The sequence below is a fragment of the Photinus pyralis genome, unplaced genomic scaffold (assembly GCF_008802855.1).
Source record: "Photinus pyralis isolate 1611_PpyrPB1 unplaced genomic scaffold, Ppyr1.3 Ppyr1.4_LG7, whole genome shotgun sequence".
Taxonomy (NCBI): Eukaryota; Metazoa; Arthropoda; class Insecta; order Coleoptera; family Lampyridae; genus Photinus; species Photinus pyralis.
Genome location: NW_022170738.1, coordinates 14,737,898 through 14,750,364, shown reverse-complemented (window position 1 = coordinate 14,750,364; position 12,467 = coordinate 14,737,898). Strand labels below are relative to the sequence as shown.

The 12,467-nt window shown below is 37.6% G+C and overlaps 1 protein-coding gene across 1 annotated transcript in view; it reads right to left on the bottom strand.

The window, feature by feature from the left end:
* The window catches only part of LOC116176806 (protein Skeletor, isoforms B/C), a 41,585-nt gene that overhangs the window by 6,297 nt on the left and 22,821 nt on the right, over positions 1-12,467 (bottom strand). The window contains exons 4-6 of the mRNA XM_031495575.1: positions 9,715-9,877; positions 7,502-7,761; positions 6,596-6,695 (exon numbers count right to left, since the gene is read on the bottom strand). Of these exons, the coding sequence (XP_031351435.1) occupies positions 6,596-6,695; positions 7,502-7,761; positions 9,715-9,877 (523 nt within the window). The remainder of the gene's footprint in view (positions 1-6,595; positions 6,696-7,501; positions 7,762-9,714; positions 9,878-12,467) is intronic.

Here is a 12,467-nt window from a genome sequence, read left to right as displayed (position 1 = left end):
AAGCCAATTCCTTACTGTACTGAATATTAATTTTGCCCATTTATTAATTTTTTATTATTTTTTAAAATTGTGAACGCATGTCGCTGATGGCAAAGTTTTATTTCTACAACAATGCATTAGGGACGAGGTCAGTAAAGGTTTAGTGAAACTTTAAAACAGCCGTTACAATCAAAGATTAGAAAAAAAAGAATCTTTATTTATAACGATGTGTTTCAATGTCAACTGATTTAATATCGTCCCGATGTGTAAAACATGACATCTAAATGGATTGGCGTGAACACGAAGATTCATAAAAGATGTTTTGAACTCGCGTAAATTAGATACAGCAAATGTATTTGGACCTGCTATAATACAAGCTTTCAAAAAATTGTATTTTGTCCGGAAATTGAGGGCATTTTACCCCGGTATTTTATTACAGCGCTCGGGCCAATTAGACAATTAAGGTTAAATCAACGCACCAATACACGTTCGAAAACAAACTACGAAATCGCTCACAGTTACGCGATGAATTTTATGCAAGTTGTACGTGCGTTCTCTCGAAGCCAAGCTAATAATGCCGGCTCTCCCGTTGCCTTAGCTATTTCTATTTCGCCTGCTAGAAAAACCAAAATGCCTCGCTCTTGGAGCCAACGAGTGCACTGTTTTTTATTTGTTTTACCTTCTTGTGCGTCGCGGCGGTTTTTAGAACCGGCAACACGGTCGAGAATTGCGTTTATCTATCAACACAGCCTGCATTTTACTCGCAACCCGCACCTTTATCTTCTTATCTGTAGACATACTTTTGTTCACGTGTACTATGAAGCGGAATGTAAATTTCCCTACTGAGAACGAAATACAAATTTAATTTTGGAGACCGGATTTTGATTAAAACATGTCAAAATCGTTGGGAAAAAGACCAAGAGCATTATCTCATTGACCAAAACATGAATTTGATGCATTTTTGACGACCACAAGGTTTTAATCAAAACATGTCAAAGTCGTTATTCTTTCACTGGGATCGTTGAGAAAAAGACCAAGAATTTGATGCATTTTTTTTGATGAAAACATGTCAAAATGGTTATTCATGCAGCAAGATCATTGGGAACAAGATTAAGAGCTATATTTTAATCCTAAAGACATGAATTTGATGCATTTTTGTTAACTATAAAATGTATCTTGTAAGATTAAAATAAATTGTCGTTAAAAGTTATTGTAATACTTGGGATCCTTCGATATTTCGTTGTATCAGTTTATTCCACATCAGTTTTAAAGACATAATTATGAGTGTTGAGCAAATAACCATTGTCATTAGTGGTTTTTTTAATCGATCATGAAATGGCTGAAAATTTTAATATTTCGAGGTTTCATTTGGCGAATATGCCAAAGAGAATTTTTGGAGGCGAATATTTCGGAGGGTAACTTTCGTGAAGCTTCTCCCACATATTTCGCATTCGAAGTTGCGCTGCATAAGAGCCAACTTTTTCTCCAAGGGTGAATACATAATATTTTCTGCCAGGTGTTTTAAATCGCAATGACGGTAGCTAATTTATAAAAGCCTTATATATCTCAGTCTCTTTGAGGGTAATGTTCGGGGAGTCGAATTTTCCCGAACGCCAATATTCTTGGTAAACATTTTCTCGGAGGTGAATACTAGGACAGGGGTGAGGCGAGTTATGACTAAACACATACTGCCGGGCAACGTTTTTGAAGACAAATTATGAAGTTTAATGTTTCGCGGTGAATATTCCGAGTGCGAATTTCTGGGGGCAAATATTCAGCGGGGGCACGATTTTCCCACCTAGAGACAATTTCCGGCGCGAATCTTCCCACAATGGTTGATGCAATATCCTAGGGTGTGGGGACTCCTTGTTAATGTATCTTGCTAAGCGTTTTTCCCTGGTTTCAATGGTTCAATGGTGCTTGAGAAAACAGTCCGAGTGCGAATTTACGTAGGGGAGAATTTCTCAAGGGACAAATATTTCAGTGGAGAAATACCCGGGGCGAATGTTCCGGTGCGAATCCTCACATTCATATAATCTCGCCTCTATACATATGCTTGTAAATATTTGTAAGTGGAATAGTCCTCAGGCAAATATCCGAGACGAAATTCTGGGGCAAAAATTTTGAAGCCAAATCTTACTGGAGATACATAAGCTGGATGAGAAGGGATTTTGTGAAGTAAACTTTGAGAGGCTAAATCAGAGTTGGGCCTTTTTCTAAAATTTTCGTTTGGACTCGAATTTTGCTTACATTAGTTGCTGTGCCACTAAAGAGAAGTAAAAAAAGATTGTTAAGGTCAGGTGCCCCACCAAAGCTTACCAATTGTCTAAGATTTAAAAAAATATCGTTTTCGCCACTATATCATCATTTAAATGTATTTTTTTGTAATTTCGTTATGAAATACTTAAATTTAGTTGGCTGCGCTCATTGGACAAGTACACGTCTAGTGCGCCAAAGACAGTCAATGTGCAACTTGTTACATAAATAGCTAAATTGAACTTTAGAAGTTACGTATGGTTTTATGAAATAAGGATTTAACATGCCCCTTATTACAACGGCGACCTTCCTTAAGTTTTGAGAGCAATTTCCTGAAAGTGAATTTTCTTGGGATAGGGTTCTTAGCGGCCAATATACCGACGAAGACAAATTTTCATTTGGGTCGAATATTTTTGAAAGATTACGATCTGTATATGATTTTCTGGATGGGACCACTTTTTGGGGGAATATTTCGGAAAACCAATATTTGAGGAGAGAGATTTGCCGCTAGACGGCGGCGGCGGTTCATGGTTAAATAGAAAAATAATTTTTTTTAATATACTCAGGAAACCTCCACAAAAAATACATTCATCGCAAACTTGTATGAATTTTGCCTCATTTTCATGCAGTAGTTTTTTTAAAGTATATGTTGAAAATTTCAAATGAAACGATATAATTATTATATGACATGATAAAAACCCTCCATAAAATACTACTCACTTTTTGGAACACTTCTCGCATAACTCGAGCTTCTATTGGCGACACAAGAAAGAAAAGCCGTCATTTGAACTTTAAGAAACACGCCGGACTATGCTTATTCTACAGCAACCAGACCACATTTCATGGTCTATTAGGCACTTACTAGCTTGGTACTGAAAAGTATAGACTTCTCTGGTGATGACAAAGCAACGCTGAAAATTCTAGTAACACACTTAGAAGGAGTTTTTATACTAGCGACCCACGGAACTGAAAAATTTCAGCAGGTAGAGAGAAAGTTCCTTGCGGTACTGCACAATTTGAAAAGAAATGGACCCACTGCAGGGCTATGGATACAGTACATGGTAGCATTAATTAAACAATTCATCTAAGCAGAGAGAATGGAAAATTGCCCCTTCACCTTGAACCTATCAAGAAAATGATCCCATTCCCACTCACCTTTATCTTCAAGATATGTGCGAATTGAAAAGGAAACTGACCCCCGAAGAATAGAAGAATAGGTATCACCGATTTACAACTAAAAGTTATTTCACCATTAGAAGAGCGAATAAATTTTGGTCTTGCGTATGGACCGGTATGACAAACAATGATGAAAAATATAAAATATGGGTTATATTTTCGAAAACAATCAGAGTTGGAGATTGTTGATCCACTCACAATATTCCACCTTGGCCGCTACTAGAGGCGGATGTAAAAGAGCTTCCTTCAAATCGTACAGTGGTAGTGTGGACGGCAGGTTTTTTCTCCACAAAGTTGTTTGGAGTAGTAGTTTCTATGAAAGTTGTTTGGAGTAGTAGTTTCTATGAAAGTTGTGCAAGATATAGTCCAGTCAAACGGTAGTAGAGGGACTCGAAAGTTTTGGTGTAATTATTTTTAGAGGTTTATTTTGTGTTTTTTGTTGTGCTGAACACGAATCTGATGTTGTCCAACAAAAATTTTCCTCGTAACTATGGGAAGTCATAAAAAAAACCACTAAAAATAAGTTTTTGGTTTCCAACTTATAAAAGAGGAGAAAGTACCTAAAATTCATGGATTTTGATGGCTATCTAATTCTGTTAGTGGCACTAAAACTGCTGAAAGGTCCAGAAGAAGAAATGCGACTATTCCAGCTGATTTCGTTTTCGATCTATCAGCAATCAGACAATAGAAAAGTTCTTATCCAATGAAAATAACAAACGCAACGACTGCAACGACACAATGTGAATCTGCTGAGATTATCGGAAAGGACATTGACCTACTAGTTATCATGATAAGTTTGGCTTAAAATCGTCCTATTTACTTCCGCAAGCCTGGAAGGACTGGTGCACCTGACAAAGTGTTTTCTACATCATGATATAACTACACGAAAATTTGATCGTGTTTCATGCTCTAAATGATTGCGACAGACCGTCGGCTCCCTTCGGATTTAGAAAGATTAAGCGAAAGCGTCGAAGGTGGGTACCCACAACGGAGAAATTGTAGGTCTAGTTGAGACGCATCTAGTAGTATCCGTTTCAACTGGCCCATGCGTCACTGAGATCTCCTAACATTCGAGAACGGAGCGTCGCGGAAGTGTGTGTCCACAAAGGGAAAGTGATCGATATAGACGAGACGTCTCCGTCGGAAGGGTCAACGCGAATATCTTCTTAACGGATAATTCTAGCATTGCTAGACCTATCCAAGCGAAGTTCGAGCTTATTTCGTATTACGGACTTTGCCTGATTAAATCCCGCAATCTGGGTTTGCCAGATGTGGCTTAGGTAATGTTCGAAATCCTTTTATGTAGGTATTTAAAATTAGAGATACAGGACGTCCCAGTTGAAATTGACACAGTTTAACCGTAAACAAAATAAGATAGAAAATTGCGGTTACAACTAGTGAGCTTTATTTGCAAAAAATTGTTCCCAAAATATAAATGGTGTTCTATTTAAAAAGTAATATTTAGTTGAAATTACGTAATTTTTTCCCTCGCCCAGTATAACTGGGACCAGCACAGCTACACGTTCACAATACAACTGAATCAGTAAAAATGGTTACGTAGCTTGTGCTGAAGCGTTTTATGCCGGTTCTTACCGGCTTCTAACACTTACGATGGCCGTATTACACAGCATATAAAGTCCGTAATACGAAATAACTTCGAACTTTACTTGACTTAAGGTCCGGCAATACTGAAATTACCTAGGCAAACCTAAGTCTAGCGAGGTAGCGAGCTTTGCCGCTAACATATCCACAAAGTGAAAGTAATAGATCTCTACGAGACGTTTCCACCGGAAGGGTCACCCACTGATCTTGAAAAGGAGGCGCGCAGGAAAGTTATAGTTTGTACAATTCAATTCATTTCGAAGAGACCTTTCATTAGAATACCATGAAGGGTAGAACGTAGGTTGTCACATAAATGTTATGCATATTTTACTTTCAGAAATAGTATATCGGGAAATCAGGAGTGACGTCTCTTAAAACAACAACATTTGAATGTCATCTAGCATATCTTCTAGGTATATCGGCTACATATTGCAAAAAATTGCAGGATCCTATGATGTGGGTCCGGAGGAACGCACAGATGGACAGACGAACGGAAAAAATGCAAACAAGGCCAAATGCACTAAAAATAAGTTGTGTGCTAGGGATCATGCCGTCAAGTGGGAACATACATCCAAATTCTCCTTAATTCTAGTATCATGGCGTAAATTAAAACAAAAAATAGAATTACTTTATATTAGCCAAGTGTAACGTGTCCAAAGCCGTTACGAATCACTTTTATTTGGAACATGTTGGATTGACCGAAAAATCTGTTTTGATAAAACCCTTCCATAGAATCTTTATTACAGTTGCGGTACTTTTTCTTTAGTTAAGGGAATAGTGATCCTTGCTATATAAAAAGTAGGTGTAATTTTAATGATAACTTGGATACCCTTAAAAATTGAAGATTCTATTCAAGAAACCCCGTACACATATCCTGAAGAAAGCCAATTTCTCTGCCAGATACCTATCCATTTTAGTAACAGTAAAGCGACTCGACTGCCATGTAATTACTCATATTTGGGACAGCATTGTGTCTAGATCAAGAGATTGCCTACTCGCTTACGTAAACTGATCGTTCTGATTAAATCATTAACGGCCATTATTAGAAATCGTGCCAAAAGTGTGACACGGCTGCTCTAATGTTTATTAAATTGCAACACTAGCTCCAGAACGTTGTGTAACCGCGTTAAAGGTTGACGAAGAATCAAAATTTGAAATTTTAATTTTATAAATTATTTATTGAGGCAATGTGAAAGTATGACACGTTTGCCGGCACTTCTGTTTCCCTAAATTGAAAATGATGTTAGAAACCTTCGCGTACACATATTTTCGGCCACTTTTAACAGTTACTTAAACAATGTTGTGAACACCTAAAACAATCAACTTTCAAAGCTAAAAGGTCATCACTCATACATTCCGCATTATAATTAATTATGCATTGTATGACTTATTGTTTAACTTCCAATTACTTTTTATTATACCTATAACAATGGATTTTAATTGATTATAAAGCACGCAGCGGAATTTACTTTCCATGCATATTTTAATAGGCGTAGGGGGAGTTTCACCTCGCTCTTCGGCCCAAGTTTCAACGTACCAAGGGGACACATACAAGTCAAGCTTGATAATTGTAATGACTTACCTAATTTCGAAACGAGCTGTAAAACAATGCTATCTCCGGCGACGGCCCATCGGACTTCAAATGCGAGATCATCGTATAACACTTCGCAATTCAATTTCGACTGAAATAAATAAGAGTGCAGTAACTGATACTTTTCTTTATTTAATCTAAGTACAAGCGAAAATGCTACAAACTGGCCATAGTATAAAAGTATAAAAAATAAGTTAAATAATTTCAATAAATAAAAGCACCAGAATAAAGATCACCGCAATTTTTAGGGTATACGAAAATTAAAGCTTTTAGTACCGGAGTCTTTTCAGTCCACTGGGGTTTTGATGTGAATGAACACTAACCAATGGGCGAGTAATTATTTGGTATATCGAATCTGTTGTACTGTGAGCCCAGTTGCTGTCTTAGGCGCTGTTCTTCTTGAAGGCGTTGCGATTGCAGTAACTGGTCGTTGTACAGCTTTGCTCGCAGCAGCTGATGCTGTTGTTGCAAGGGAATTGGTTGTTGTGGGGTGTGTATGTATCTTTGATGTTGTTGTAAAAAGTCTTGCTGTTGTGTCAATTGCTGCAGGTGTGTTGGCTGATTCGTGTATAATTGTGGTGAGTGATTTGTTTGAAGGTGATTGTTTACAAACTGAGGTTGGTTGATTAGGTTAACATCGTTCAAACCAACATCGCTGCGGTGTATAATGATCGGTAGCTGAACTAGTTGCCGAGTGAATTGTGCCGGACGAAAAGTAGTGGCCTCTACATGTCCCCCCACTAGTTGTCGAACCTGGGGCTTCGAAACTTCCGTATAATCGAAGCTTCGAGGGCGCTTCTGTAACAACAGAAACAGGAACGTATTAAACTAGTGGGGGAACTCGAAGCGACCATTTGGTTATCGTCACCTCCACCATTAAAACAAAAAGACACTCACCTGTGGGCTAACCCCTAGCATTCTTAGCGAGGGCGGGACGTTTAGGTTGCCGGGAATCTGAATGTGTCCGAAATCGACTGTGAACGCTTCACACCAAACGCCAAAATGGCCGATGTCGAAAACGGTCAAATCTCCTGGAAGTGTCAGCACTACCGTTTTGCGATCGTACCTTCTCAAAGGTTCCTCCTTTCCGTTTTCATCGGGAACCCTTACACCTTGAGGCGAAGGCTTCGGTCCACGGCCAACCCAAAATTTGGCATCTGCAAAAATAAAAAATTAAAATGCATCTCTTGAAGTGTGACATGGTCCTTGAAGTAATTAATATCCCTAACGATAATTGTAACACAAACCGCAAGGGCAAGAAAATACATTTGAAATAGTGAAAGGTTTGCATGCGTGTAGGATTCGAATATCACATTCTTATGACTCATTCGTTCAAACGTGAGTTGCTATAGAAAAATTGATTATGAGGTCATTTTGGCTAAACTTTTTAATGTCATTGTAATCTAATGTAATGTAATTTTGTAATTGTACTGCTCATCAAATGGCTTTCCTCTGGTCTTCATTTAGCAATACCATTATGATACGTTCTCATCTTTCATAAAAAAGGTCAACTCCATCGAATCAGTCGTATTCTTTGTTCTTTGCTTTTTCCGTTCCATAGATGCAATTGATACAAAGACTGCGAGCGTTGATATTACGAAAAAACAATTACAATGATTTTTTTTAAATTTTTCCTTTACGCGTAATAATGTCCACCTTGTTAGTAAAAGATCGCCACATAGACAACCTGTTATTAAAAATACTGAAACATTTTTTTGTAATTGGCCAATAGAAGTCGTTGATGTAATGGGTATCCTATCAACAATGCAGCACTGTCTGCAATCCTGCCTACATACGATTGCATGATGCTATGTAAACATACTTAGTGATGGCACCATAATACACCGATAATATACGCGCGCAAACTAAAGAAAATCACCAGAAAGCCCCCCCCCCCTTCCTCCGAATTTTACCACGGTTGGTATCGCCCACAGAAACTGGCAGTGACAATATACCCATAGTATATTCTTCGTATATTGTCAGTATTCCAGAATTCGGGACATAGGGCAAGGTTTGAGACTGTACAGCACAAACTTTGAAGAAAACATCTTCCGGAGGTCCATGGGCGATTGGGTTTGCGCTGTCGAAAAATCAGAAGTATCAAGATCTCAATAATGAGCATTAGAAAAAAACCTTTTATCTCATACAAACGAAATTTAAAATGTACAGGTGACAGCTCTACACGCCAGAGTCGCCAGAGCCAGAAAAAGAAGTACGATGAGGTTTATATTAGTATGGAAGTTTAACGTGGCAATAGAGTATTCCAATAGGGAATTTTCTGGCGGAGAGAGTTCTATTCTTTATAATTGGGTACACATAATTAATTTGTCAGTATAATTTTCTTAAGGGTTATCCCTGGGAGTCGAGTCTAACATGAATTTCCATTGGAGTAAGCTCGTGATCACCCGGTATGCCGACGGGAGTGAATTCTTCTTTCAGTAGGAGGTTCGGGGGGGGGGTGTGAATTCTTACATTTGTCTGATTTATGTTACATTCGACTATATCAGTGTCGAGCCATTTGAAAGAAAGTTCAGCTCAAAGAACGAACCCCCCACACAATCCTCCCCACCGGGGGAGTGTATTGCAACCACATATTTATTATGTTCCACCCCGCTGTTAAAAAATTTGATTCCTTAGCAATTGTTCGAAAAAAAGCCTGCACCAAGATTTATCTTATTCAAGTTCGATTATTGACACGCGCGTAACAAAATTGTCATCTTGTCGTAGAAGTGTGTAAATACACGCTCTGAATGGAAAAGGTGCTCCCAATGTACAAAAGATGCGACGCTTGCGTACGCCTATATCAATTTCTCTTTAGAAATTTTGATAAGGACAAATAATTTTCCGCTTGAAGCTTAAAATTCAATTTCAGGTGCTGTCAAGTTTGATTGAAGTCTTCTTTGCAACCGTCTTTTTAATTACGCCGAAGCTGAGTACGTTCAATTTAAAATTAATGGACGAAAATCAAATTGTCGAATTTTTAGTGACGTATTAAATAGACGATATGGAACTGGCGGATGCATATAGACATACGAGGCTAATAAAATGGGGAATATCCGGACCCGCGTGATCGAGAGCAATAAAAGTTAAAAAGCTGTAAAATTACACACCTGGGGCTTCTCCGTCGTAAGATAGGTTCGGAACCAGGAGAGTTTGCGCGTCCACGATTACAATATTATCGGAGGAGACTCCATGTACGCCCCTCAAAGCATCTATCTTCCGGGGTCTTGGGTAGTCGAAGTTGCGTGGTATCTTTACATCTCCAAAGTTCACCTGCAAAAAGACGCATATTTTTACATGACTCAAGTGCGATTTCGAGCAGAGCTTTTTTGGATCTCCGCTTAAATTGGATAAAAACTTTCGCGATAAATTAATATTGCCGAGCTTTCGTGGAAGTTTTAAAGTGCCAAAAAGAGATTTAAAAATAGTTGTTGAACTAACGACAATTTTTGTAAGAGTGGTAAATTGCACTTAGTCAACTCCACTTCGTTTTATGCTATACCTCAACAACCCTTACAGTGAAAATGATTCAAAGTTACACTTCTAATTTGCCATAAATTTCACATTGCGCTGTATACGATTTAATTGAAATTTTAATAGCAAATAAAAGGTTGAACCCAATGCTTTTATTCATGCCAACCCGAAACTACGAACCAGTATAACAAAAGTTCTGGTGGTGGATATCATAACAATTTTTCCAATTCTAATTGCAAAATTTATAACAATTCTTAGTATAATTTGACATCACGTTAGACAGAACTCTAAAGTCCTATCAAAAGTAACAACGGCAAAAGTTTAATGAACAATTTCAGGTAGTTTCTTGGGTGCATTGTTTTATCACAAACACAATTAAAGAAACTTTTAAAAAGTCACACAACCAGAACTACACCAGGAAATGTTCCCAGATATGGACCTTCCTAGCCACTGAGGCTTGGAATATTACTAGCTCATTATATTTCTTACTAAAAAAACTTCATTAAAAAAAGTGTTACTATTAAAATGGGTGCCCAGGACTCGTAATTTCCGACATTTCTCAGTCTCAAATGTAAGATCCACCCATTAGTTTCCCTATCCCTATCATTAGATTTGAAGTTTTTAGGGGATATCCAGCATGTTAGCATGCAAAATTATACCAAAATGTTTTGAGATGAATGTTTTTTTTAAATTATAAGGTTTAATAATTCACTTTCAAATAGGGGAAAGCTTTTAGTAAAAATTAAAAGTTTCTAGCTATTGTAATTGCTGAGATCTCAGCCAGACAGCCAAAAATTTCCAACGCGCTCGAGAATGTGCATGTAACATTTTTTTGCAAGTTTGTGGCCTAACCACTCTCTCACGTCACGCTCAAATCGTCAGAATATAGCAATGCACACTTTTCAACACGTAGTCAACCCACCTTTAATCTGACGTGCACGAGTACATCCCAAAATCCCCTATTGGATTCCCCTATTATATCCTGTAAGTATTGTTGTGTAATTTACGTGGTTTAGTCGATGTTTGGTTTTTTGTTTGTAAGAAATTACCCACGTGTTACAAGAATGTTATATTTGTAAAAGATTATCTCATGTTTTTCTCCAGTCGTAAATAAGTAAGGTTTGTTATCGCTATGAAATTAATTAATATTGTAAACAGATGTCGCAAATGCTTAATAAGAAATTGCGCGTGGTTTAAAAAAAAGAAGAAAGTGTAATTGAAAGAGGAGAAGGGAGGGAATTGTGTGAGTGTAATTTTTATTTGAGTTAACTGGACAGCTGTTTTGTGGGTGGCGTAGTGACCGTTTGCTATTGCACACAGCAGTATGTATAGGACACCAAAAAAACATTTTTTTCCAAATAAACCAATGATCCAAACTGTTTAGGTTGGGAACGAAATACTCCAAAAGCCCCAAAATTTGCGTTCCCTCTTTATTTTTTTCCAGCAGCTATAAGAGATAAACCCGTTCCGAGTGGCGCAGTTGAGTTGAAGCTCGGCTGCGACATTAAGGGTCCCTGGTTCGTATCCTAGTGGGAGCATAGATATTTGTAAATGTATAGTGAGTTGAGTGGATAGAGCAGCCTTGCTTGAAACCCCGCCCACTTAAAAATAAAGGTAAAAAAAATAAATAAATTGAACTAACGGTGTTACCTAGGTTTGTGGGACACCTAATAATTTTTAAATACTTATACCACAGATATTTTATCTGTGATTATACGTTACACCCTGTAAAATACATTCTTTAATTATCAACAATTTTACAAGGTAACGTTAGGTCTCTTACGAATTCTGAGCAGTTTTTGAATGCCCTGAGTCCCTGAAAACTATTCAGGTTCAGTAAAAAACGAATAAAAGCCCTTGTAAACTGTTGGAGATCTAATACTTCCTTGAAAAACTTCAATCATTGTTAAAAACTTTTGAAGCTTCCAAAAATCCTCTAGCGGCTCTTACAGATTCATAAAAATAGCTCTTAAAGCCTAATAAGGGTTTTATTATCCCAAAATACTCTTGAATGCTTGTTGCAGGCGGTCAAAGGCTAACCTAAAAATCCCTTAAAAGCTTTTAAAAACTCCCTTAGGAACCCTTCAACAGCTTCTTAGTTTCTAAGCCTCTTCAAGCTCTAATTTTGCAGACTAAGATCCTTAAATACCTTTTACAGGCTATAAACATCACAAACGGTTGTGGAGTTAAAGAAAGAAAAGCATATTACAGACCTTTAAACGCCTTTAATAACTAGGAAAATCTCTGTATGCCGCTAGAAGGTTCAAAGAAACTCCTTTCGAAAGCTTGAATATCCTTAGACATTCTTAAATGCTCCAGAAGACTGTGGTAACCTCTAGAAAGGCCTCGAATACTTTTAAAAGCTGAAAAACGCGATTGTTTTCAAAGG